The 27,835-nt window shown below is 46.7% G+C and overlaps 1 protein-coding gene across 2 annotated transcripts in view; it reads left to right on the top strand.

Annotated features, from left to right (window-relative positions):
• Window positions 1-692: 692 nt before the first annotated feature.
• ICE1 (interactor of little elongation complex ELL subunit 1) overlaps window positions 693-27,835 on the top strand; it is a 59,862-nt gene continuing 32,719 nt past the window's right edge. For both annotated transcript variants that reach the window (XM_043887260.1, XM_043887259.1), the window contains exons 1-10: window positions 693-1,020; window positions 12,080-12,138; window positions 12,834-12,868; window positions 16,224-16,242; window positions 17,013-17,124; window positions 19,009-19,085; window positions 20,031-20,068; window positions 22,035-22,117; window positions 22,331-22,370; window positions 22,448-22,504. In XM_043887260.1, the coding sequence (XP_043743195.1) occupies window positions 937-1,020; window positions 12,080-12,138; window positions 12,834-12,868; window positions 16,224-16,242; window positions 17,013-17,124; window positions 19,009-19,085; window positions 20,031-20,068; window positions 22,035-22,117; window positions 22,331-22,370; window positions 22,448-22,504 (604 nt within the window). In that variant the 5' untranslated portion in view covers window positions 693-936. The remainder of the gene's footprint in view (window positions 1,021-12,079; window positions 12,139-12,833; window positions 12,869-16,223; window positions 16,243-17,012; window positions 17,125-19,008; window positions 19,086-20,030; window positions 20,069-22,034; window positions 22,118-22,330; window positions 22,371-22,447; window positions 22,505-27,835) is intronic.

Genomic DNA, 27,835 nt, shown 5'->3' with positions numbered 1-27,835 from the left:
TTCAAGAGATTTTAAAAAGATTTGGTAGTAGCCGGCCACTGACGGGAGGCGGGGTCGCCCAGGATTCGGCCAGGTGCTGTGCTTGGCAGGGGGAAAAAAAGAGGCCGAGGAGCGCGGGCCCGGACGGCAAGTGGACACGGAAGGCGGGTGAGCTGCGAAGAGAGACGTCTAGGAAGAAGGACTGGTCAGCGGCGATGACAACAACGAACGAGACGAACCACCCCCTCAGGCACGCCCGCGGCCGCCGGAAGAACTGCTCGGGGTCCGCCCGGCGCGCGGGGGCCGCCGGGAGATGTAGTCCCCCGGTCTGCGCCTGGGCCCGGGCGCACTCTGACGGAGCGCGCCGCTCCAGTTAAAACTCGTGCACCGGCCCGTCAGGGTGCGGGGTCCTTCAGGGCCGGGAGTCGCCTGCAGTGACGTCACCTCAGGTCACCTCCCCCTCGGCGACGGTTTTAGGTGTCTATGGAAAGCCGACTACACAGCAAGCCGGCAAAGGAAGACTAAACCCTACACAGCGGAAGAAGGGGCCCGTCCGACGCCTCTCTGCCCTGCGCCGTTTCCTCGGGCCGTGTTCCCCCGCCGCCGCAGCGCGCCTCCGCTCCCCGTTTTCCCTCAGGCGGCGCGGCGGGCAGCCCAGCACCGCGGCGAGGGGGCGGGGCGAGCTGGGGCGGGGCGGGGTCCTGGCTGGGCGGTGTCGCACGCTCGGGGGGCCGCGCCGGGTGTACCGTCCCTCTCTCCAGCGCCTGAGGTGGCTCTGGCTCGGAGAGCCGTTCGCCAGGCTCCACGGGGACCTCGGTGCACGGATGGACCCGCCCGGACCCGGCGGGAAGCGGCCCGGTAGGGCCGGGCGGCCCCGGCGGGGTCAGCAGAGGCAGGACGGGGCCGAGGCCGCCGGCCCCTGAGGCGCGCGGGCTCCGCGGGCCCGGCGGCGGCACCATGATGCCGGGCGAGACCCACTCGGCGGCGCCGGGGACGGCGGCGGACCTCTCGCGCTGTCAGGGCTGCGCCTCCCTGCAGCAGGTGCGGTGTCTGTCCCTCAGGCCGAGGGCGCGGAGGGGCTGGGCCGGGCCTTGTGGGGCGCGGGGCGGGGGTGGGGGCAGGGGTAGGGCGGAAGCCCTCCTCCCCCTCACAGTATTGGGAACGGCTAGGGCTTCCCTAGTGGTTCAGCTGGTGAAGAATCCGCCTGCAATGCAGGGGAGAGAGTCCCTGGTTCGATTCCTGGGTCGGGAAGATCCGCTGAAGGAGGGAAAGGCTACCCACTCCAGTAATCTTGGACTGCCCTGGTGGCTCAGCTGGTAAAGAATCCGCCTGCATTGCGGGAGATCTGGGTTCGGTCCCTGGGTCGAGAAGATCCCCTGGAGAAGGGAAAGGCTACCCATTACAGTATTCTGGCCTGGAGGATGCCATGGACACAGGAGCCTGGCAGGCTACAGTCCCTGGGCTTGCAACAGTTGGACACGTCTTAGCGACTTTCCGCTGCGTTCTTCAGGCTTAGAATCCGGGATTCATTTCCTAGGTGCAGCGCAAGTGGAGGGGTGGGGGGCCCTCCAGGGTTCCCTTCTCCAATCCCGATGTTTCCCCCAAGGCTGACTCCGAGAGAGATGAGTGGTGGCCAGAATGCCAAGGGAAACTAATCTCTTCCAGGAGAAGGTGGTGGTTTTGTTTTGTTTTTTTTTTTTTACTGTGCAGGCCAGTCCTTCCGTATTTCTTGCTTGTGGGGGCGGGTGCTCATGTGGCCTGCGGGTTGGCCAGGAGGGTCATTCGTTCCCCGAAGGCACGCGGGCACTGCAGGTCTCTGAAGTGCGGCGTGAAGTGTGCGCGCCCCCGGCAGAAGAGGAGCCGCTGCCAGCGTCTGCCTCATGTCCTGCGGAGTGCTCCTCTCCAGCTGGACTTCTCGCGGCCCTCTGACGTCAGGAGTCTCTCTTTTTGCTGCTGTCGTCAGTATTTTTCAGTGGTAAAGTGGGGCTGTCCACCGTGTGCGCCTGTGTGCTCAGTGGCTCTGTCGCCTCCAACTCTTTGCCACTCCATGGGCTGTATGTATAGTCCTCCAGGCTCCTCTCTCTGTCCGTGGGATTTTTTTTCCAGGCAGGAATATACTGGAGGGGGTTGCCATTTCCTTCTCCAGGTAATCTTCCCAACCCAGGGATCGAATTTGCGTCTCCTGCATTTGGCAGGTGGATTCTTTACCATCTGTCCTATTCTACCAAGTGTTCTGGGCACTGGGGAGCTAGTGGTGAATAAAGTAGTGAACTAAGCATTTTGTAGATCAGGTGTATGTGTGCGCGTAAGACTTAGGAAGGTTTGAAGTGTTAGGGAAATAAAGGAGGAATTGGACTGGTGGTTTTGTCCCCACTGGGGCTGCCTGGAGGGCAGGTTGTCCTTGAGCTGGTGATATTCGGACATGTGAATGATGAGAAGCAAGACTGGAACAGGTGTGGGAGGAGCTTCCTAGGTAGAAGGTTTGACAGGTGATTGGATTTTGGGGTGAAAAGGAGCGAGGTGTCTGAGGAGCTGGAGAAGCTTCAGTTGGTGCAGGGGCAGAGCTCTGTGAAGCCACGGAGTGTAGGCCCCGAGGCCGGCAGAGAAACTGAGGGTTTGGGGTTTTGTCTTTTTATCAGCATCATTTATGAGCTGATCCCAGACATTTTAAGGGCTGGGAGCAGAGAGGGAGAGAAGAAAGTCCTACTCTGGCACTCTGAAGTAGAGGGGGAACTAATGGAAAACTCACTGTCTGAGCTGAGTTGTCTCATGGAGGTATTCGTAATGTGCTTTTGCTTTTCCCTCAAAACCCAGGTCCATGATTGAAGTTCTCTTGAATCTTTTGTAAGTTGTATTTATTCTTTGGGCTCTTTATTCACTCAGAAAATATTTTTTGATCCCCTGCTGTGTTTTAGGAAGTGCAGTTACAGCAGTGGGTGAAAAGGCAAGTATTCTTCATCTCTTAGAGCCTCTATGTTAGGAGGTCGGAGGAGGAGACAGGCAACAGGTTAGGTGAGAAGGTAACAAATGTGTTGGAAATAAATTGAGCAGAGAAAGGAGGGAGGGGAATAAAAGGCTGAGGAAAGGGCCAGTGTCTGGTAGAATTTAAGTAGGGAGTCCTGGAGGCCTCAGGGAGGTTGTCTTTAGGCAGAGAGGGTGAGGATAAGCTCTGTAGACGTCTTTGGAGAGGAGCACCCCAGATGGCAGAGAGGTCAGCTGTGGTGGCCAGAGTCGCCCATGTGCTTGGGAAGACGTGGTGGAGGCATGGTAGCTGGGGTGGAGTGCGCGCTGGGGTCTTGGTTGGTTTGGGGCCGCCTTGGCTGGGTGACTTATAAGTGACAGGGATTCACTCCTCGCAGTCACAGTGGCTGGGTAGTCCAGGATCCAGGGACTGGCGGATCTGCTCTCTGATGAGAGCGGCATTCCTGGTTCGTGATTCCTTCCTGCTGTGCCCTCACTTGGCAGTGCTCTGGGGTCTCCTTCCTAAGAGCACAGATTGCAGCCTGAAGGCTGTGCCATTACGACCTGTTCACCCAGCAGAGAGCCACCCTGCAGGTGCCTGTCCTGTTGCTAACTATATGTCAGCGCATGGATTTGGTGGGGGGCACAATGACCTGTGGAATCTGATGAAGTTAGAGAGAAGAGAGGCTGACTGTGGGCACCCTTGGAGACCGTCGTAAGGATGTTGGCTTTTCTTCTGAAAGGACAGTGAGTCACAGGAGGCTTTTGTGTAGGAGGCCGATGAGTGTAAATAACGCCGTCCAGTCGTGGGTCCAATTCTCCTTCAAAGAGCTGGTCTTCGTTCAGAGTAGCAACTGCATCCTCCTGGTGGCTTGGCCAGAAACTCGATGTCCCCCTTGGTTCCTCGCTTTTCTCTCTCACCCTGCATCCACTCCATCAGCTTACTGTCATCTCCTCCTGGTCCCCCCGTTTCTCCCCGTCCCCACCACTTCCACCCTCGTGTGAACCCCTGTGATCGCTGCCCCAGAGGCTGTTGCAGTCTCCTCCTGGGCACTTCCCTCCTTTCTGCCACGCCACATTCTTCTGTTGGTTCTCAAGCCAGCCAGCAGCCGCAGGGGTCGTCCTGTGCGGTCTCTACGTACAGGAGTCTGCAGGCCTTTTCCAAAAGGGGCAGGATCATAAATAGTTAGGTGTTGTGGTCTCCTTCACTGACACTCAGCGCAGCCTGTGTAGCGTAAAGACAGCCACGGGTAGCACCGGAGGGATGGGTGTGGTTATGCTCAGGGGAACCCTTGTTTGTGGGATGGGACAGACACTGGTAGTGTGGACTGGAGCCCTGAGGGGTTTCAGCTGTGTTCACGTCTGGTTATGGAGCCAGGCGCCTCCAGGTGCCACAATCCCCTCTGGGGAAAAGCGAAGTGGCCAGGTCAGATGGGCTCTGAGTTCACTGTGAGAATCTTACTTGGGGAGAGGTGGGGGTGGGAGAGGGGAGGAGCGTGTTCTGTCCACGTCTGCTGGTCACTAAGGCGGGTACGGAGTCATGAAGCCAGGAGAAGCAGACAGACAGAGGTAAAGAAGTCGCGTGTGGGAAATCAGGAGGGCTGAGGACAGGCGTTTGCCAGTCAGTAGGCCCACGGTTGGCCCCGCGGAAAGGCTTCTGCAGGATCGCGCAGTACCACAGCCTGTGTGTGTCTCAGCTGCAGTTGTCTCAGAGAGGGGGTCTGTCGAGAGCACACCCTGCTGTGAGCTCTGACGCCCCGAGGTCCTGGGGCTTGCAGAAGTTTACCGGGCACATCAGGAGTGTCTGCCTGCAGGAGCCCCCGAGCCAGCGCCGTGGCTCCGTCCGGAGCTCCGTGGAGGCCGGCACTCTGTCCCCATGGGTCAGTGCTCTGCGTGGGCTGCACGTCCTCCTCCCCGTCTCACCCCTCCCGGCCCTCCTCTCTCTCTCTCTTATTCTGGCCATGCCTCTGGCTTGCAGGATCTTAGTTCCCTGACCAGGGATTGACCCTGAGCCCTCAGCAGTGAAAGCCTGGAGTCTTAACCACTCGACTGCCAGGGAATTCCCTGTCGTCTTTCTCTTTAGCGGGTGCAGAGATACATTGCTTTTGCTGCTTGATTTAGAAGTTTATAGATTGACCACGTTTTCCCCTAGTCTCTCACATCACCTCATCTGTTTTCTCATCCTTATTGGTTACAATGATTGATCACTGATCTGGAACCCAGTGTCCGTATGGGTTGTCGAACTTTGGAAATCCTAAACCTGTGTGGATCCTCACACTGGTGATAATTATGTACCGTTAAACAAATCTTAAGCTGAGAGGTTTTAAGTCAAGCTGGCATAAGCCCCTTTATTCTGGTAAAGGAGAGGGCCTCTCCACCCCCACCGCTTTTTTTTTTTTTAACCAATTTTAGTTATTGTAGAGTAAAACATTTTAACTCTCTGGAGAATCCAGATGAGAGTTTGAAGCACATAGTCATACTGTTTAGCTTATGTAACTAGAATAGATTCAGAATAAATGGTGTCTGGCTGTCCTTGGAGCAGGTTTGAGCCAATTATTTATATAAATTTGTGTTGGACTTCCATTGATAATCACCAGTGGTTTCAACTTCCATTCTTTGCAACTTGAAACATACTTACCCCTAGACACAGCGACATGTAAGTAGTTATCACGAATGCCCACGGAGTTAAAATTCATGCTGAGTGTTTTCGAGTGCCACCATGTTTGTGATCCTGTGGTGTGTGTTGGAACAATGACCCTGAACAGAAAAGGCATGGAGCGTGTGTTGTGGTTGAGGTTACAGATGAATCAAACAGCAACCACAGTGTACGTGTCTTGCAATGAGTACTTACTGAGAAAATCTGAGTAAAAGGTGGAACCCACACAGTTCAGACCGTGTTGGTCAGAGGTCACCTGTCCTTTTCTAGGGGCCATTCAGAGTAGGCGCCCTGGGAGCATCCAGGAGGGGAAGCTGAAGGCTTTGCGGAGGAAGTGGCTCTAGGCCAGAGGAACCATTTGTGATAAACGAGAGGGAAGAGACGGAAGGGGAGTGGTGTGGGCAGAGGAGGTGTCACGGGCAGAGACTGGCAGTGGAATGGAGTCTCTGATCAAGCCCAGAGCAGAGGGACTGGGAGGAAGAGGCCCGCGAGGCTGGAGCCTGCCCTCCCCAGAGCCAGAGCCACTCAGCGGTCCCGGCGGGTGCGCGCAGGTGGACGTGTAGGCCTTCCCACTGTGCCAGGGGGCATCACCCGGGGCCCTGGCTGACCGCTCAGGGGACACGCTCAGCTCTCATGGAGCTCGACCAGACTCCATTCAGCCGCAGACAGGAGGAGGAAACGGCTCGTCGGAGAGGATCTGAGCTGTTCATGTAACCAAATCACCCACAGCACAGCAATCAGAGAGATCTGTGGTTTTTAAAGAGTTTATTTTGAAATAGTTTAGAACTGCCAGGAAAGTCGCCAGAACAGTGCAGAGAAGGCTGATACTCTGTTCATCCCATTCACAGCTGGTCAAGATGTTTGCGTGAAGGTCCTTGTTGGCCTGCACACACACACAGACACACTCCACACTCCGTGTGCTTCCTCGAGATCTGAGCGCTTTCCAGCAGAGCCTCAGCTCTCCCATTGGGCTGGAAGCCTTCGTGCCGCACTTCCCTCTTGCCTCTCTCTGTGGGTACGATTTCCCTCAGGTCAGTATCTGTAGACCCATCCGACGGGCCTACAATATGGCCAGGTGTAGCTTCCCCCTCCTGGTGCGAGGTCCCATCAGGGAGGTGTCTTGTATGTCGTTTTTGTGTCTCTTCAGCCTTTTTCCTTTAGTCTCTCTCTCGTGTGTGGGGAAGTTCCAGTACAGCCTTGTATTCTCTGCGGAACACTTGGCCAGGTCTGGAGAGGCTTTGGTGGTCACCCTGTAGTAGCAATCCCCACAACCACCCGGGTTTGGTGATCCCCAGGGAGGGCTGATCCAGGGTTAGGTTAGTGGTTTATTGCATTGAGAGCAGACCCAGGGAAGGCTAGCGAGGTGCCACGTGGAGGAAGCCAGCTGAGTGCTTGACTGGAGTTCCTGTAGCCCTGTGTTGTGATGGTGTCAAGTATTGTCCTGCAGGGTGGCTCCTTAGAGATTCCCAGCCCAGGGGCTGCTGTGGGCTGGCCACGTGGTCGCGCCTGCCTACGTGCCCAGGCGCCGGCTGCCGGGAGGAAAGCAGGTTTCAGCAGCAGCCCTGTCGCACCGTTGGGCCACCGGGTACCACTCTTACAGGTTCCAGGCTTGGCGGGAACCCTCCAGAAAGCCTGATTCCTGGGTGCCAGCCAAGGCCGCCCTTGCGAGCAGGCCTTTTTGAGGACGGCAGCCTCAGGCCTTCCTGTGGGCTCTGGTCTGCATCATGTTGGCCGCGGGGTGAGGAGTGACCGCGGAAGTGGCAGGCCTCCCACGGCGGGAAGGACGGCTCCAGAGTCAGCGAGAACCTTCCCGCCCCGAGAACGTCAGTGCTCACAGGCTGACTCAGGCAGGTTACTTAGCCCGCTGTCATTGGGTCTTTGCGTCTTTGCTGGGCGTCTGTGTGTTGTACTTGGCGCGTTAGGAGGACCGCTTCCCTCACTCGGGGCGGTCCGCTCTGCCCGCCTCCCGCCCGGGCCCGCCCCCGCGCTGTGTGCGCAGCCGCTGTGCTGAGGGAAGGCGGGGGTCGGAGGATTGCTTCTCTCCCCTCTTCCTCGGCGGCTGTGGCCTGGCTGACGTGAACCGCGTGCTGTGGGGCTGTGGAGCACGGGGCTGCTCTGGGGGCTGAGCTCGGAGGCAGAGGAAACGCAGGGGCAGTTAGGACGGCCGAGGGGACTGCGGGCAAGTGAGGTTTCCAGGGGCCGCCGTGGCAGAAGTCCCCGAAGGAGAGGAAGCTGTGCCGGGACAGAGACAGCGGGAATGGGGTTCCAGAAGGAGAGCAGGGCCGCGGAGGAAGAGCGGTCTTCGGGACACCCCCGCCTTCACCTCCCGGGGAGGGAGAGCCGCCCGGGACCGCGTCCTGCCTGGAGGCTGGGCAGCCGGGGAGGGCCCGGCGTGCGCACGCGAGCGAGCGGGTCAGCCGGGGCCTGCGCCCTCCGCGCCGCAGCACGGTCACGGTCCCGGTCCCAGACGCGTCAGCTAGAGGCCTTGACCGCGACCAGGGTCGGAGAAGCACCGAAGACTGTTCCATTAGGACACCGCAGCGACAGCAGCCAGCCGGGCCAGAGGAGGAGTTAGGGGCCGCGGCGCTGTGGCCACCACGGCGCTGTCCTCACCCGGAGTGGGTGCTCCTTCCCTGGGTGGCGCTGTGTTTTGTGGTTTTAAGTTTTTAAAGTCAGAGTTCTGTGTGAGCGTGGTTTAGAAAGACAGCTAGACACACCGAATTTGTTAAGCCCCCAGCCCGCCTGTCCGTGTTCTCAAGAGACACCAGTTTTGTTTGCACCATTGCATATTGTTAAATAATAGATGTGTATCGCTACTTCTTGTTTTTCAGTTTCAGACATATTTTTCCATTTCTGCCTTTGGAGGATGAGGCTTGAGCTGTCTTTCTGCCCTGTACCCTCCTTCAGGCTGCCGCCCGCCCCCCCCCCCCCCCCCCCCCCCCCCGTGAAAAAAATCAATCCTCTCAGTGTAGTCGCGATGACCCTTAGGTCACTGTTCAGAGTTGACATCATTATGACTGTCAGAGCCAAACTGTGGAGTAAATTGCAGTTATTTTTCCTTATCTGTGTGTTTTCTAATGGTTCTCCTGATTAATAGCTATATCCTTACTTAATTCAGTGGATTAATCTTGAAAATGTTAATACATCAGAGATGAACGTAAACGCTTTACATGACTCCTTCTGTTTAATCCTGATAGCAAGCCAGATACATAACCTGCACCACCCCCAAACACATACACAAAGTGTTTCAGTCTCCTTGTCTGTAAAATTGGAAATAGTACTGAGGCAGGGAAAGTTAAGTTGGTTTGCCCAATGCACCCTTCTAGAAAGTGGTGGAAGAGGAATTTAAACCTAGCTGTGTCTCTCCAGAGAGCCTGAGGTTTCTGGAATGTGTCTGGCACAGTTCTGGACATTACAGAATGGCACTTGGAAGCAAGGCTGGGAAGATGAGATTGACTTGCAAAGAACTTGAAAGAGAATTGGGGGTGGGTGGGAAGAGGTTATAAAAAATAATCCATCTCAGTGCGTGATGACGCCACATTCCCTTGTAGCTCTCTGTCAGTTAGACAGCTCATCTTGATGCCTTCGTCCCACCGGGTCTCCTGTGATTTCATCCTTGGGGGAAAACCCCCTCTGAGCCTTAGGGCCTGCCTCAGCCGGCGCGCAGCTCCCTGCTGGGCTCCCCGGGCCTCTGCTTCATGCCTGCCTCGTCCTCTCTGTAATTTCATGGTTAGAGTGGGCTCTCTTCATGTCCTTGGCTGCCTCCCTGAGCAGGGGCGTCTGGGGAGTGAGTTTGAGGAGACTGCCAAGTGTTAGAATGTCTGTTTTCCATCGTGATTGATTGATAGCTTGTGCGGAATTTTACCTTGGAATTCATTTTCCCCCAACATGCTAAAGGCTTCCTTTCTCAGGTCTCTGGATGATTGTCGGAGTCGGAAGATATTCTGAGTCCAGGTTTTTGTTTGTGACTTGTGTCACTTTGGTTTTCTCTCTCTCATGACTCTTACAGGATCCTTATTTTGCCTCAGGCTCTGAAATTCTGTGCTTCTGTTTCCTGCTTTGGATCCAGTTTGGATCCGCGTGCTAGGCCCTTTTAGTTTGGCAACTCTGGCTGCAGTTCTGGGTTTTTCTTCTTGAATTTCAGCGTTTAATGTTCTCCCTATCTTTTCCATTCTTTCCTGAGACTCTTTATCAGGCAAGTGAGACCTCTTGCACTGAAACACTGATTGCTTTTACTTTTCTGAATTCTTTCCCATGTCTCTGCTTTTTGGGGGCAGAGGTTTGGAGGACATTTTTTTTCAGCTTTACCACCATATCTTTTGAGTCTTTTACTTTGCTTTCCTGTTTTTAATTTAGCTGTAACAGTTTTGTTGAAGTATAATTCACATACCCTGAGGTTCATCCTTTTAATATGTACAGTTAGGTGGTTTTTAGTATATTCACAGTTATGGAAACCCGGTTACCACTTGTTAAACACGTTTTTCCTGCACCTGTGCCCTCTCCAAGAGCCCATTAAGCATTAACAGTCATCCCGCTTCCCCAGCCCCCAAGCCCCTGGTGATCTCTAGTCTACTTTCTGTCTTTCTGGCTTTGCCTGTTATGGACAGTTCACATGAATGAAGCATACAACGTTGGCCTTTCGTAACTGCTTCTTTCACTTAGCAGGTTTTCGGTGTGCATCCATGCTGTAGCGTGTGCCATTCATTTCTGCTCATTGTCAGATACTCATGCTGTATGGCTGTGCCACATTTTATTTTTTCCTTCATCAGATGATGGTTCATCTGTTTATCAATTGATGTTTAGTTTAGTTCTACGTTTTGGCTAGTGTGAATAAATGCTGCTTTAAATGCCAACTTGTTTTAGTCGTGTCCGACTCTTGTGACCCTATGGACTGTAACCTGCCAGGCTTCTCTGTCCATGGGATTCTCCAGGCAAGAATACTAGAGGGGGTTGCCATGTCTTCCTCCAGGATACGTTCTCTATCCAGGGATCAAACCATCAAACCCGCATCTCCTGCATTAGTAGGCAAGTTCTTTATACCTAGCGCCACCTGGGAAGCACTTTAAATAAGAGTGTACAAACTTGGCATGGACATATGTTTTCACTTCTGGGTGTATACCTTGGAGTGGAATTGCTCAGTCATATAGTTAACTGTTCAGCATTTTGAGGAGCTGTGAAATTATTTTCCACAGCAGCTGTACATTTCCTGTTCCACCAGCAGTGTTAGGAGAGTCCCAGCTTCTCTGCATGCTCACCAGCGCTTGTTATTATCTATCATTTTGATTTCAGCCATCCTGGTGGGTGTCTGTTTTTACCTGTTAAGAGCTTTTGAAATCTTTTCTGAGAATGGCCAGAGGAAGTAAGGGCAGTTTCTCAGGGTCACTCATGAAGAAAGAGAAATGAAAAGCACGGCTCTGAGATGGTCGTGCTCCCAGCTGTCACTAACGCAGGGCGCCTGTTTGGATTTGGAGACAGATGTGTCTCCCCGGAAACCGGGCAAGGAAATACATTGCCCAGCGTATTGTTAACACTACGGTGAAGACTGAAAAGGACCCAGCCTGGTCTTCAGTGGAGAACTGGTGAATTGAGTACATCCAAACATGTTTTAAATATACACTGACAGTTCTGAAAGGATATATACAAAAAGCAAAGGTGACTTTTGACAGGTGGTGTGATTATAAGATGATACATACTTTCTGTTTTAATGTGTAGATTTCTTATTTCAATAAATGCTTACATGTATGACTGCAAAGAAAATGCACATGTTAGTATGAAGGGAAATTGTTCTGTAATTCTCAAAATAATATTAGACAGAAAAAGACATTTTGTGGATGACATGAAAAATAAGTTCTTATTACTGAAATGTTTATCAGTGAAAAAAGGAGACATTAAAGGAAAAAGTCACTTAAAAAAAAATCTGTTCAATTTTGGGTATTAGGAGCATTTTGAACAGTCAATTTTTTTCCATCAAATTGATAGCAAAAATTTAGAGCCAGATTTGTAGCTGTCCCTAAAGTATAAAATAGATCCTTGTAAAAAGAAACTTCACTGACTTTTGGCCCTATTTTAATATTCCTATTTGTCTTTGCCATGTTATTTTTCATTGTTAGGTGTTTTTAAGAATTTACGTGTCTTTTTGGATTAAGTCCTTTTGGAAATAACGCAGAGTGAAGTGTAGACTGGTGGTTAATAGTAGTGAGTGAACTAAAACAAGGACTGCTTATTGAGCTCTCACAGTGAGAAAGCATGCACAGTCAGAGCATCTTGCCGTCAGAGTGCTGTCATCCAGGCAGAGAAGGCTCTTCTGCGCGGTGCAGCGGGGGCCCGGGGTCACACACAGTACCCCTGGGGGTTATATACAACGTAGACATATTTCTGTGTTTGTATAATATAGTGAGCCATCTGTTTATGTTTTATCATAAATGTTATAGAAAAGCTTATATTATAAAAGCAAATAGCTAACTGCAGCTTTTTTTCTTCCAGAATTTGAATGAATACGTTGACGCATTAATTACCTTGAAGCAAAAAATCATTAACACAGAGTGAGTATGTTTTCATGCGTTTGGCCCAACTCCACGCACCTGACGTACACGCTGGAGCAGGTGGCGGTGGTAGCGCCCTGGGCTGAGGGTAGACCCGGGGTTGCTCGCCGGGGCCTGCGTGCTGCTGGGGGGAAGGTGAGCTCCTCGGGCCTGGCCTGGCCTCTGGGGGCCCTCTGGTCTTACGGGTGTGCATGCTTCTCTGGTGTGTGGCCACAGTGTGTGGCTTGCAGGGTCTTAGCTCCCTGGACCACCGGGAATTCCCAGTGCTCTCAGACCTTTCCGGCAAAGCTCAGGGGCTAGCTAGGGCATCATTTCTGCTCGGCTGGAAATGTTCAAAATTCTAAGAGCTTTAAATATTCTTGAAAGCCTTCATAGCTTTAGGACTGGATAGATTTCCTTGTGGTGGTTCATGGTCACAGTGTGAGATTGTTTTTTTAATCCTTTAAAAATCACAGGAATTTTTGGGCGAAGATAGTATTTAGATCAAAGGAATTTTAAATTAAAAACTCAAATATGTGCAGTGCCTTTAAGGAATTTAAGGTGCTGTATCTGCATATGCACATGTGTAATAGATTAAAGATAAATTTGTTGTAGGAAACCTAGGATCTGAGAGTTCCTTGTACATTTTCAAATATGCTTGAAACATAGTATGTTTTCCAGATTGAAAAGTAACATAACTCTTTTCTTTGTTGCAGTAATTTGTTAACAGAATATCAGAAGAAATGTGATGATATCCTTTTACTGGCTTTTTCCTTTGAATTTTTAAGAATGTAAACAAATGTGAGAATTTTCATGATTATCCTTTGGGAAGTGGTATTTACAGATTCAAAGCAGGAAGTGCCTCTAATAAGCGCAGTGAGCAGCTGTCTTCTCCTCTAGACACGTGCTAAATCAAGGCTGCTCGTCTCCTTGTTACAGAATGTTTTGTTTTTGTCGTTAATTCTGATTCTCTGAGGTTTTGTAAGCTTTATCAAGAGTCGGTCTTTCTCATTTGCACTGAGGACAGCCCCTGTGTTCTTTAGGTTTAGGAGTAATGTGAAGCTGAGATGATGCTGTGAGATTTGGGAGTTTCTGTAAGAAGTGTACTATAGGAGTATCAGAGTGTTGGAAGGGTAACTTTTGTTCCTTAGCTTTGTGGTTTGTAGAGAGTAATAAATATCTGCCGAGGCATAGTGGACTTCTGTATCCACTGGACAGTTCCTGGGCTCTGAGTCCCCACTTGTTCAGGAGCCATCTGGAGCAAATCGGCCTCTGTATTTTCTTGAAAGGGGGGAAACTGTGTGCCCAGTTGTTCTGCCACATCGCGTGCTAATACTTAAGTCTCTCCTATGACAATACACATAGGTATTGTTAGGGATTCACTGACCTGCAGCTCCAGCTTCAGTGTTGGGGCAAGTGCTACGATTTAGGTTTTGCACTAACCTGAGACTGGTTTCAGTTTTGTTTCTGGCATTCCTAAACTCACATGTGATCATCAGTTACTGGTTTGTGTTGGCACCATCATACCTGATTTGTATCATTGGAGTAATAAAATCAAGGCATAGCATTTCAATCTCTTTAGTATCTGAATTTTTACATTTAAAACAACAGGCCTCTGAAAATCTCCTCTTGTGTTTTATTTATTGAAACTGTCCGTCTGTTTAACTATATATCTATGTTACTTAAAGAGTAATATCTTTGGTTTTGAAAGCTGTGTGGAAACCATAAACACCTTTAATTAGCAAAATAGGGAAAGAGGCAGTTAATTCCAGTCTGAGGCAAATATGTGCTCTTTGTATCCTTTCTGGAAGAAATGGTATGAACTTTTTGAGGTAATAACAAATGTCATCCAGCAGGGAAATTATTGAGCTAGTTTCCTAAACTTTATGAAATTTATTAGAATAGTTTATTAAAAATTGATAAAACTTATTCTTGAATTCCCCCCTATAATGGGGTGATCTGCTTCAGCCTCAACTACAGGTAAATAGAGATTAAAAAAAAAAATAAACACACCTGCATTTGCTCACAGTGTGTATTCATTGTGCCTCAAGTATGTGGTGGTTTACTCTGCAGCCTGAGGTGCCGGTGCTGTAGGTTTAATACGGCATCTTACGCGACTTGATTCTGTGCTCTTTTTTTTTGTAATTATTTTTTGTTGAAGGATACTTGCTTTACAGAATTTTGCTGTTTTCTGTCATGCCTTTAAGGTGAATCAGCCGTAGGTATACATACATCCCCGCCCTTTAGAACCTCCCTCCCGTCTCCCCCCCACCCCACCGCTCTCGGGTGATACGGAGCCCCTGTTTGAGTTTCCTGGGCCACACCGCAGATTCCCGCTGGCTGTCTGTTCTACGTGTGGTAACGTAAGTTTCCGTGTTACTCTCCACACATCTCACCCTTTCCTCCCTCTCCCCATGTCCATAAGTATTTTCTATGTCTGATTCTCCATTGTTGCCCTGTAAATAATTCTTCAGTACTGTTTTTCTAGATTCCGTATATATGTTTTAGAATACAGTATTTACCTTTCTCTTTCTGACTATACTTCACGCTGTACAGTAGGGTCTAGGTTTATCCACCTCATTAGAACTCAGATGTGTTCCTTTTTGTGGCTGAGTAATATTCCATTGTGTGTGTGTTCCACAGCTTCTTTATCCATTCATCTGTCGATGGACATCTAAGTTGCTTCTATGCTCTAGCTATTGTAAATAGTGCTGCAGTGAACAATGGGATACATGTGTCTCTTTCAGTTTTGGTTTCCTCAGGGTATATGCCTAGGAGTGGGATTGCTGGGTCATATCACCGTATGACCTAGTTTTTATTCCTAGTTTTTTAAGGAATCTCCATACCATCTTCCATAGTGGCTGTATCAATTTACATTCCCACCAATAGTGCAAGAGTGTTCCCTCTTCTCCATATCCTCTCCAGCATTTATCGTTTGTAGACTTTTTGATGATGGCCACTCTGACCAGTGTGAGGTGATATCTCATTGTAGTTTTGACTTGCATTTCTCTGATAATGAGCTATGTTGAGCAACTTTTCATGTGTTTGTTAGCCATCTGTATGTCTTCTTTGGAGAAACATCTGTTTAGGTCTTTCTCCCATGTTTTGATTGGCTTGTTTGTTTTTCTGGTATTGAGTTGTATGAGCTGCTTGTATATTTTGCAAATTAGTTCTCTGTCAGTTGTTTGATTTGCTGTTATTTTCTCCCATTCTGAGGGTCGTCTTTTCACCTTGCTTAGTTTCCTTTCTGTACTCTTTTGTGTCATTCTGACCGTCTTCTTGTTTATTAGTTTCTCTTTCTATAGGACAGAGGGTATATTTTATTTCATCGGAAATTTTTGTGAATTTTTCTTTCTTGCAAAGACTGCAGTAATTTAGGATGAGTAAAATATACTCGGTTAGAAGTTTATGTTCTAATAGAGGAGGATAAAGACATGTTATGACCTATAGGTATTTCTATATTGTGATATGAGAGTAGGGTTTTACAGGAGATGAAACTTAAAGATGAAACTGCTGTCTTCAGTAATATTTTACTGGCAGCGTGATGGGAAATGAAGTCATCAAATTGTGCAGATTGTAAAAGTGAAAGGTTTTTAGATTTTATGTTCTCCCTGTATTTCTTTTCTCAGCTCCCCCACATTGTAGGCTAATTCTTTACCATCTGAGCCACCTGTGTTCATTAAACATACAGATACATATATGTATACGATTTTAGTAAGTATGTAATTCTTGTTTCCTGTAACTGTGCTCTGGACTCTGAGAAAGGAAAGGCAGGACATGTGGGGATTCAGAGTCGTTTTCATTAGTTGTTTATTCCTTTGTCTTTGCTTTTGTCTGGAATTTCATATTAATCATACAATTAATCAAGAATCTTTTAATTTAGAGAAGTATATATTTTGACTTACGGTAATGTTGTAAATTAGGAGTAGCTCAGTAAAAAGCTTTTTGTCGTATGTTATAGGTGGAACTTTGGATGTTGTATTCTAGGAATTATGATCTTACCTGTATGTGTATTGAACACAGATTATTACAGTTTTAAAGGGAGTTTTATCTTCAGACTGGTACCTGTAGATGAAGTTTTCACAGTTTTCTTTAACAAGTTTTACAGCTGCAGTTTGCAAGAAGGTAAGCTACCTGTTTTCACAGTTGATTCAGGGTAGACATTTACTGGACTAGATTTCTACACAAAAAAGTGCCACATAGAATTGACCCATTATGTAGGCTTTTTTGAGTGCTCATAATAAAAGATGTACATTTTCCTTCCTATTGTCTAAATGAATTCTTACTGAGGTCTCAAATTACGGCCTAGGGTTTGGTTTTTCAGTTACTTTTACTGACCGTGTGGCTTGAGATGAAGCTTATTGCTATCAGTTATTGTCTCTGTGAATTGGACAATTTAATGTGGTTGTTTACTGTGTATATTTTAAATGATTTAAAATAACCTTACTTAGAATTTAGTAGTGTTTATGCAACACTACTGATTACACTTACCAATTAGAAGAAGGCAAAGTGTGGTTATAAAATGAATCACAAAGCTGCTTGTCATTTAATTTAAAGCAGTGGCGATATGTTTATTATTGGAAGAGCCACAGCACCTGATAGACAGTCCCAGTACTCTTGCGTTCTCCAGGCATTGAGAGCCTCTGGCGTCTGCTTCTCAGATGGCTTTTGCTGTACTTTTATTAGAAATAGAGTCATGTCAAAGAAATAAAAAGTGATATGTAAGTAATTTTCGTATTTAAAAATACCAAAATAAATAGAATTCATTTAAAAAGAGATTCTTATTTTCTTTTTTGTTTTTAGAAAAAAAATTTGAAACTCGCCAGTAGATACATTTAATAATTCACCATAGGTACTTCTCATAATAACTTTAATAATATATTGTCCATTTTTAGAGAGAATAGTACTCTGCATCACCAAGTGGAGCAGATGCTTCAAAAAATTTCTCCTCTGCAGAAGTGTCAGGAAGAACTGGGATTTTTAAAAGCCGAATTAGAAGAGAAAAAGGTACCTAAGCTAATTTTCCTACAAAGGTTTATCTTGAATACAGTAAGATCTGCTTATTTACTATCATTGGGATAAGGGGACGTTACATATCTTAACAAAGGAGAGAGAAATGATAGTCAGGACTCTTAAGTGTTCTGCTGTCCTTAGAGAACATTGAACTAGCTGACTGATGCCTCAGTCCTCAACAGTGATCACTAGTGATTAGTGGAATGCTGTATTAGGTGCTTGTGCTTTTTGAGAGATTTATAGAACCTTTTAGCTGTGAACTTGTATGACTTTGTGCCCTGCATTGCTTGCTTTTTCTGTTTTTCTTTCTGTCGTTGTGGTGGCTCAGACAGTAAACAATCTACCTGCAATGTGGAAGACGTGGGTTTGATCCCTGGCTTGGTAAGATCCCCTGAAGGAGGGCATGGCAATCCACTCCAGTATTCTTGCCTGGAGAATCCTCATGAAGAGAGGAGCCTGGCGGCTACAGTCCGTGGGGTCACAAAGGATAGGATACAACTGAGCGACTCAGCACAGCATATAAGTGTAAAATAACATGCCAAAGTTCAGACTTAAACTTAGAAAAATAAGGTTCTCCGTTTCAAAACCCAGCTGCAATAAAACAATTTTAAGTGCTGTAAACTTATTTTTTAATATAAAATTCGTGTTACTCTTGCTGGAGCTCTAGAAGACAGTTTATGGCTTTTACAGATTAAAAACTCTGAAGCCGATAGTTAGGTGTTTAGCATGAGACAAGTGGTAGCCACGCTGGTTCCTGTCTCCTTGACCTGATAGCACTTGGCCTCTCGGTCTTCATGTCATTCCATAAGGAAAACCTCTTTAACAGTGATTGATTTTCCTGTTTGTTTAGAAAGTATTATATATTTATCTGTGTGGTGAAAGTTAAACAATTGTGCTGAATTTTGTCTGTCTCTGATGACAAAGTAATGTCATCAGCCATTCCTGAGAGGAAATGTTAATACTGGAGTCAGAGTTGAATAATAAACCCTCAACAGTCAATCCTTCACTTTGGCTTTCAAAGAATTCCTCAGCTTCTGAATCCTCAGGCCCCTTATCTGTAAACAGGGGTCATAAAGACTGTCTCTCTGAGCTCTGGCAGTTGAGGAACTGTGTGTATAGGTGAACTGTGTAATCAGGCTCAGTATGTTTCTTTCCCATTCCATGATGCCTGTAGGTATGCCTGTTGATTGGTGTGAACATATTCCCCCCAGTTATCAGTAAGTGTAATGATGGATATTTTTGCACAGTGGTAATAATTGTTGTTGTTGTTTAGTTGCTCAGTTGTATCTGACTCTTTGCAACCCCATAGACTGTTGCCAGGTTCCTCTATCCCTGGGATTTTACAGGCAAAAATACTGGAGTGTGTTGTCATTTCCTACTCCAGGGCATCTTCCTGACCTAGGGATTGAACCTGCATCTCCTGCATTGGCAGGTGGATTCTTTACCACTGAGCCACCTGGGGAAGCCCAGTGGTAATAGTAATTTACATTTATTAAGCTCAAAGATTGCTCTAGGGTTGTTGAATTCTAATTGGTTGAGACAAAAATACTAACTTTTCAATGTTATGAAGATTTGGATTTACCTTAAAATTAGCATATTTTAAATTTTATAGCTCTGTTTGACTAGACTGTTAATCATGTTACCTCTGTTGAGAGTTTGGTTATATCTGTTAATGTGTTCAATGAATTGTACTTTGGTTTCCTGCCTAAACATATTTATTCATTTGGTTAATTTCATACTATTAAATGATAATGATTTAGCTTATCAAGGTCAAAATGAGTTATCACTGATGGTCAGTGACTTTCACATTGGTGAATGTCAATCAATATGTAAATTTCAATATATTAAAAATTTCAATATATAAAATTTCTTTTCCAGAGTTCTCTAAAGTTGTATCAGGACACTCATCGGGAATATGCTCGTGTGAAAGAAGAATGCTTAAAAACTGATGCTCAGTACGTATTTAAAAATTACTGTGAAAATAAGGTGTTCAGCCTTGAAGCTGTCTAATGTTTATATGAGTAGTGTTGTCTTCTCTCTGTCTTTGGGTTTATTGGCCATAATTAATTAATTAGTCTCTCAACCTTGGTTTCCGCATGTCTGGAAATTCTATGTTGAAGGATTAATAGGACAAAATACCCCATCGTATGTTAAGCGCTTGCACAAAGAAGGAACTCCATAACAGTTTTTATGTCTGTCTGTATGTGTGTGTCTGTGTTATGTTTTCACAAAGAAAACATAATTGTTGTCTCCTTTTTTTGTACAAGTCCTTTAACACGTATTATGTGGAATGGGTGTCTTGGTCCATTAAAGCAAAGGGCTCTTCCAAAATGTCAGTTAACTGTTTTGAAGTCTAATACTATGTTCACATCATTTACAAAACTTGTGAACTACACATAAAGTTATTTCACAGTAACTCAGGAGACTTTCTCAGAGGGTTTCCTACCTTCTCTGACTCAGAAATCTTTCCTAAAACTGAAAAAGTGTAGTTTTCTAGCTACTGTCTCCTATAAAATGGTGGTATGACTGTTCCTACCAGACGTGCTCCTTAAAGTAGCCTCACCTGGTCAGGACACCACCTGGACACCTCAGCTTGGCTTATGTGTCCACGCTCATCTAAGAGTCCCAGGCGTGGCGTTGCCTGAAAAACAGAATTTTAAATCCCTTTTCCACAGACTGCATGAAAACAGCATGCTGTTGTTTCTGTGGTTTGCTCTGCCTTTTGAACAGTTGGTGTTTTTAGTGGTTGGTGTGTGATGCTTGTCGTGGCTTGTCGTGGCTAACGGTTTGTTACATAAATCTTAGTACTTAAAAAAAAGTATCACAAATTGTGAAGTTGTAATATACTTTTTCTGTTATAACTTTCCTACCCATGTTAATGTGTACAATTGTGTTATCAGGAAGAAGAAACTAGAAGCCAAAGTGAAGAAGCTGGAAGGTAATTGGCACCCTGTTACCCCACTAATGGAGGTCATCATCCTCGTAGAGGTGATTGGTGTCTATGCAGGGCTGTAGTTCTCAGTCAGGCGGTCCAGTCCTGGTTTTTGACGGCTTATCCCTGGGAGAGTGCGTGAAGGGCACCCTTAGGAAGAAGCTGAGCACCGCGCTCCTCTCAGCTCCTGGACAGTCGTGGCCTGGGACGTGCAGGTCCTTGACGTGCTCACCCAGAACATGGCCCACATGTTCTGTGTAAGCAGCAGCAGTCAGTCAAGGACTTAATTTTGAAAGTTGAATCTCATGGGGCCTTCTCATTTTTTTGGTGATGAAATCAGTGGTTAGTGGGGAAGGACACTCCAAAAGAATATTTGGATGATCATGACTCCCGTGGTGGAGAGATCTCTGTGAGATTCCCTGCATCGGAGCGCTGCAGACCCTCGCTGGCCCCGGTCCTCTGCGCTCAGCCAGGCGTGGGCCTGGGCTGCCCTCTTCTGCGGCCTCAGAGGCCCTGCATGGGCCCTGCTCTCACAGCACTAGTGCTCTGCCTCAGAGAACGGTTGGTTTTATTTTTTTTATTGAAGTATAGTTGATTTATAGCATTGTGTTAATCTCTGCCACACAGCATAGTGACTCACATAATATAAACATTCTTTTAAAAAGAAGATCCTTTTTTATCTTCTTTTCCATTATGGTCCACACAGCAGATTGAGTTTAGTCCCCTGTGCTGTGTGGTAGGACCTTGCTGGTGTCCATTCTGTAATATACCATTTGGCATTGCTAACCCCACACTCCCACTGCCTCTCTCTCCATCCCCCTTGGCAACCGGGAGTCCGTCAGAGAATAGTTTATTTTCATTTCGAGTGTGAACTGAGAATTTGAATAGATGTTGCTGAATATGTTTCCAGTTATTAACTTGCCTAAATTGAGCCCAGTTTTTCAGACTTAAGCTCTAAATATTTTGGTAACAACTTTTCCCCTGATTTGGTTGTTGCAAACACATTGTGGCAGTAAGTACAACATCACTGTGTTCCTTCCCAGTATGACCTTCTGTTGTTAGTGTGTGGGGATACGTGTCTATTTAAGGATGTGTTTTAAAGGGATCCAAAGTGCCTGTGAGAGTGTATGAAGCTATTACAACAAACTTCTTTTGAATCAAAAATATATTTTCCATGTGACAGAAACATGTTTCTAGTAAGTGATAGGACATAGAAATCAGGTGAAAAAATAGACAAGTTTGTTAGAGGAATCAGGAGGGGACTGTCTCTATGGTGTTTGTAGGATTTTACTTCTCATAGCAATTGTATGTGCACATATTCAGATACAGTCAGGACTGGTCAGGTTCTTCATAGTATAGTTGAACCCTTCGGTGCTTCAGAGCCTAAAACTCGAGTTAAGAATTTGCTCTCGGTCCACAGGGGAGCTGCACAAACATGTTAGAAGTACTTCTGTGATAAAGTTATGGCACTCGGGGTGAGTTGACTTGAGGCAGGGTAACTCCGGGCAGGCAGGCACAGCGGTGTAGTAAACGCCAGGAAGGCTGTCCCTGCCGCTGAAGAGCAGGGCCTGAACCACTGCTCAGCAGAATCACACTTCCGAGTCTCTGGCGCTGGAGTGTTGTTGCTGGCTGTTGAAGAGTGAGCACACCACAGCCTCTCCTCTGTAGGTCTTGTGTGGTGGCCTTTTGCCTGACTGAAGGGTCTGGGTTGGCTTGTTTGGGGATTGGAAAGGTTTCTTAAGGCCTATGACAGTTCTTCGTTTTTGTAGATAGTAGTTTAATCAAAAGTGTTTCTGCCTTTATTCCTGACTCCGACAGAATACTGAAAGAACGGTGACTTTACAAAATCTGTTTCAAATTTGGGGAAAAATTGAGAAAAGCTCTCCGTAGGTTTTTTGAGTATTTCATCAACGGTACTTACAAATTTGGTAAATTATTTTTCTCTTTTACTTCATGTACTCTTTAAATAAAGAGGCTGCTGTCAAGCAAACTCAGGACTTCAAGCAACTAAGGAATGAAAAGAAAATACTTGAAAAGGAATTTAAGAAGACACAGGTAATAGGTCACAGCAGTGCCGCCTGTGTTGAGCTCTTCTCTCCGGCCTGCTTGTGTCCTCTCTCAGCACGTGGGTCCCCATCATGCAGAGTCAGAGGCCCCCAGAGACGTGGGGGCCGTGAGGGGCGCCCCTGGGCCGCCCCTGTACATCCCGTCCTAAACAGCTGCCCTCCTGTATCCGCTGTGAACACTGCTTCTGTTCTGTTTTCACAGGAAAGACTTGACGAATTTTCTAAACAGAGAAATGAAAGGGGTGAGTATTCAGTTAATGCTTACTTAAAAATGCTGTTTTGACACACACTATTCTAACTGTTTTCCCCCACATTTTAGAATTGAGACATATTGGAACACAAATTTCAAGTGATCCTTGCGGAAGCATTGATAAAAGTGAGTATATTACGAATTTAGTTTTAATCTCCGTGTATTTCTTTTAGTGGTTTGGGAGGCTGCTTGTTACTCTTACCTATGGGGTAAGGGATTCCAGGGCGTGTAAGTGATTTTTGTTAGAAGAAACCACCTCCTGTTTCCTGTCATCATTAGATCTGTAACCTTGCTGTCTGATAAGATAATCCAGTGAATGAAAGAGTCAAAAGGCTGGGAGAGGTATACTTTGCACACTTTGCAATAAATAAGTAGAGTTTCCTCGTTAGGTTACAGTCTATCAAGTTAATGCTTGGTTTCTTAGGTGCCAGTTATATAGATGTGGTTAAAGGCAGGCAGGGAGACCGTGGAGTCCGAGCCCCACAGGGTGTTTTTGGCAGACAGAAGACCTGAGGAAGCCTGGACGTCCCACGGAGGGTGCGGTGGTCCTCCGGGAGCAGGGTGCCCCGCGCCCCACTCGTTGCACTCTGGACCCGCTGCCGCATGGCTGGAGGCTGATACGAGAAGTGGGGACCCCGGGGATCACATCACCACTTCCACCTGTTGCAGGACGTTCGGCCGTTTGCTTCCCTTCTTTGTGCTTTCATTCTCAGTTTAGAAAAAGTTATGAATTTCTGCTCTGCTATCTCATACTTTTTTGGTAGAGATAAGTTCAAAATGGTAAGTAAATAATGGTATTTTCATGTCACCCATGTTTTTTCCAAATGGAAATCATTAAAAACACATTGTTTTGTTCAGGTATGTAGTGTCTCTTCAGAAGTCTCCTTTACCTTTATTCCTTCCTTTAATTTTTTATTTTTTTAGTCCACAGTTCAAGGCTTCAGGCTAGACTAACAGTTGACATGTTTCAGCTGCCTGGGGCCTGATTCCCTGTTTGTCACTATCACTGATATACGATTCCATGTATCTTTGGCTCTTCCTGCTCCGAGATATGGAGACTTTTGCGTACTGGTGCTGCTGAGAGAAAGCGAGGGCTGGGCAGCGCTTGGCTTTACCAGCTGACAGCCAGCTCTTGAGTTTGGTCGTCTCAGTTTTAGGAGTCAGCCGTTATCAGGCCTTACTGTTTAAAATAGAACCCTCACCCCCTTCCGTAGTTGCTCGCTAGTCTCATGTTCTGATTTTTCATCAAAGAGCTACTTACTAGTTTTACTAGAACTAGTAAAATCTTTTTTTTTTTTTTTAAATGATAGATCCTCTCTGTGAGGGAAAGGATATTGTTTATTTTACTTTTTCCAAATAAATGAAGTCTTTAGGAATCTGCTGATTATTTCGCTGTGGAGCTTGATGGGTTAAATTCCCAGTGCTTAAGTATGTGTTTAACACTTCCCTCTGTTAATACTGGACTTCTGAAGGACATTATGAGTTAGAAGGAGCATTGGGCCGGCTTCACTTTTGAAAAGACTGCCTGAGTCCTGTGTTGGCCTGTCTTTCTTTCACATTCCTTATCTAAAGATGGCAGATAAAAAAAAAAAGAATAGTTAAAAAGTGCTAACAATTATTGAGGAAGGTATAAAGCAGATGGTGGCAATTGGTGATGAAATCCCAAGTCACAGAGGAAGTAGCAGCCCTCCAAAAGCAGGCTTTGACTGCAGGAGCCTGGCGTCCCCAGAGCGGGGGTGGTGTGGGGGCGAGGAGGCGCAGCGTGACTGACGGGTGGGAGGTCTGCCGCCGTCAGGCTGCACGCTGTCGCGGGCTGTGACCCAGACTGGCCGCAGGCCGCGGCCCGAGTTTAGTCTTCTGGTGAGTTAGGAAAGGCAGGACCCGGGACGGCTGTGGCTGTCAGAACACGGGGTTAATGGTGCCGCTTGGAAGGAGAGCTCCCCCTGTTTGCAGAAAGTGAGGTATGTGTACACCATGGGGGTCCTCACCATTCCCGCTCTGCTTGCCCTCCTGATGAAGGCGTGTCCTGTAGGTTCATGACACGAGGACCTGCGTTTGTTGCCAGAGGAACAGCCCTGTGGATGGAGGCTGAAGAGATGTGCCCTGGCTGTGAGAGGTGCTCCTGTCCTGAGGAGGAGCAGGGACAGGAGAGAAAGACCCCAGGCACGAGGAGAGCAGTCCCTGAGGGAGCAGTGGTCGGCCATGAACAGGGAGAGGACGTCTCCAGCTGAAGTCGTGTCCTCAGAGGCCGCTGCTGTGACATCTGAGGCAGAGTTCTCTGATACTAAAAACACGATCATAGGAGTGAACCCGCTGGAAAGGCTGGGTTGCTGAGTGGGCAAATAGAAGATTGCTTTGATGAGCCAAGGGATTTAATCGTGGATATCTCTGAGTGTGTGGTGTAAAAAGATAAGGAAATAAAAGGTGTTAGGGGAAATCTGAGACTTTGGAGCATAGAGCCAGATGTTGTGATAGTCACCTAGGACTTCTCAGAGCGGAACACAGAGCTACTCTTTCCGGAGAGAGTGTGATCAGGAAATGATAGACGATTTCCCAGATCAGGACCTTGATGTGATAGTTACAGTAGAAAAGCCTGCCAACTGTAGAGCATGATGTTTATGTACAGTGTCCATCCCTGACTTGTTCAAAGGAAATATATTTAAAAAAAAATGACACAGAAAGATTGAATAGAGGGGGATGGATGTAGAAATTTCAGTTGAAGCAAATTCTGATTTGAAAGCAGTCATATAACACAAAGGGCTTCCCTCATATTTCAGTTGGTAAAGAATCTGCCTGCAATGCAGGGGGCCTGGGTTCGATCCCTGGGTCAGGAAGATCCCCTGGAGAAGGAAATGGCAACACACTCCAATATTCTTGCCTGGAGAATCCCATGGACACAGAGCCTGGTGGGCTACAGTCCATGGAGTTGCGAGAATTGAACACGACTTATAATGAAAAAGAATAATTCACACCTAGGAATGAATTTACTTGGATTAAAAGGAACTATCTAGAATGATCAGCAGTGCAATTCATCAAGAAAATACTGCTCTTTTGATCTTTAGGCATAAAACTGCATTAGGTGAAACGCTTGGATATTCTAGGGGGAAGAACCAAATCTGTCTGCATAAGAGACTTCAGTGTGCTTGTTAGAAATAGAGAGTAAAAGCAAACAAAATGGGAGATGGAATGGGAATCATGATTGCAGGATGGATGATTTACATTAACTCTTAAACCACATCCTGGGGATTCTTTGGATTACTTGTCAAAAATACCTAAAAGCTGACTATTTATTGAATAAAAAGCTACAATCTGAGATTAGGTTATAGATATTTCAAAAGATATTAATAAAAATCTCTCCTTCGTCCTTCCTGAAAAACTGATAACTGAATACACATAATAAACTGCCCTTGGATAACAGAAAAGATAAAAGCTAAAATACTAAACTTTTGGAAATAAACAAAAATAAGGCAGCATTTATTAAAATCTTTGAGATATTGACAGTATTCAGTGAGTGATCTGTGGTCTTAAGCGATGTGGTGAGGATATGTGAGGATAGACACAGGGCAGCCTCAGAGGAAGAATCCTTGACACGCGCCCTGGTGTGCTGCCTTGCTTCAGTCTGTCTGCCTCTACGACCCCAGGGACTGTAGCTCGCCAGGCTCCTCTGTCTGTGGGATTCTCCAGGCAAGAGTACTGGAGTGGCTTGCCGTGCCCTTTTCCAGGGGATCTTCACCACACAGGGATCGAACCCACAGCCTTTTTAAGTCTCCTGCATTCGCAGGTAAATTCTTTACTGCTAGCGCCACCTGGTAAATGATGTTAGGACGCAGGAATTACAGAAAATGAAGCAAGAATTCCAGAAAATGAATGACTTAAGAAGGTAGGAAAATACAACAGAAATGCAAGGAAAATAGAAGGAAGGAATTGATGAGGATGGAAACATGCGTGAATGAAACGGGAAACAGAGCGGTTACTTTGGGACCGCTAAAATGAGTGGCTGGGTCTCTGCAGCGCTGCCGAAGCTGACCACTCTTTGGCGAAGCTGATCAAGAAAGGAAGGCAGAAAAACCTAGTAGTACCAGGACTGAGAAACCTGTCAATTTGGAGAATTTCTGAATTTATAAATTTCAGATTTTGTCATGTTTATAAAATGGAGTGTTTTGTAGGCAAACACACTCAGATTGACATAGACCACTTGTTGGAATATCCTAAACAGAGAAATAAGCCATAGAAAATTAAAAGTTAAAGATCTAATACTATGGAAGATCTAGATAGCTCACAGGTGAGCAGGTCTTCAGTGAAAACCTGATGTCTTTATTATTATTTTTGCTTTAGGGCTTAAAAACTATGGACTGCTTCTTGTCTCATTGTTTTAGACTAGCATAACCGTGTACCAAAAGTATATATGTGAAGATATGCACACATATCTTTAAGACTCAGAGCTCTGTAACTTAGGAATAAAGCTGTGAAAATACTAAAATTTTAAGAACTCACATCTATTAGTAATTTAGAATATGGACAAATTATGACTTAGGATTTATCTCAGGACTACCACAACTGGTTAAGAGGGACATGGTAGGATCATCTCAATTCAGCATCCATTCCTCATTTGAAAAACAAAAGACAAGATAATAGTAGGAAAAAAATATTCTGAGCTTGAGGGAGGTGAAACACAGAGAGCACAGGCGCTGCCGTCAGAACGCGGCCCGCCTGCTCCTCATCCCCTCTCTGCACGCTGGGCACCCTGAGCAGGCTCACGTAGGCGCGGTCAGGGCTCGTAAGGAGGTCAGGCTGTTCTCATTTTGAATGAGGTGACTGACTGTGTGGGGAAAGGAAAATAGCAGTGTTGGAGCTTGGGCAAGCGCTGGTGCGTACAGTGAGGACGCGCGGTGGGTCGTCACTAGTCTGTCAGAGCAGACGGGATAACGGTCCGTTCTCAGATGGCCGCAGATCGGTCAGACGCGTGGGGAAGTACCTGGAGGCCGCGTGCCTGCCTTTGTGAAGACAGCTCTAAAATGGCTGAACATGCACACAAATGCTGTGTTCCTGGATCCAAACAGTGAAGGCATAGAGATGGGAATTTTCCCCACATGGATTTATAAATGTATACTCTGTCACTGGATGGGGAAGGCTTATCAGGAGGAATAGACCCCATAATAATAAATGAGCCCTGAGCCAGAGTCGTGCCAGCACAGATACTGAAATACAGTTACAAGGACGTGTGCCGTTCATGTGGGCACTGACGAGTCGTGGAGCAGGCAGGTCTAGAGACGCCGTCCTCAGAGGTGCCTGGCGTTTGATAAAGGAGACGTTATCAAAGGGTCAGGGGAAGGTGTGTGGTTGAGCCAAATGGGGTTTTCACGAGTAAGTCCCAGTGCCACAATGAAGGCTGTTTTCTGCTTGCTGGTTTTGGATAGCTCTTGTGTCAGACTGGAAGTAATGAAGGAGTGCTCAGTT

This window comes from Cervus elaphus, chromosome 25 (genome assembly GCF_910594005.1).
Source record: "Cervus elaphus chromosome 25, mCerEla1.1, whole genome shotgun sequence".
NCBI classification, from domain to species: domain Eukaryota; kingdom Metazoa; phylum Chordata; class Mammalia; order Artiodactyla; family Cervidae; genus Cervus; species Cervus elaphus.
Note: the sequence above shows the minus strand (reverse complement) of the source record. Positions and strands in the feature narration are given on the sequence as shown.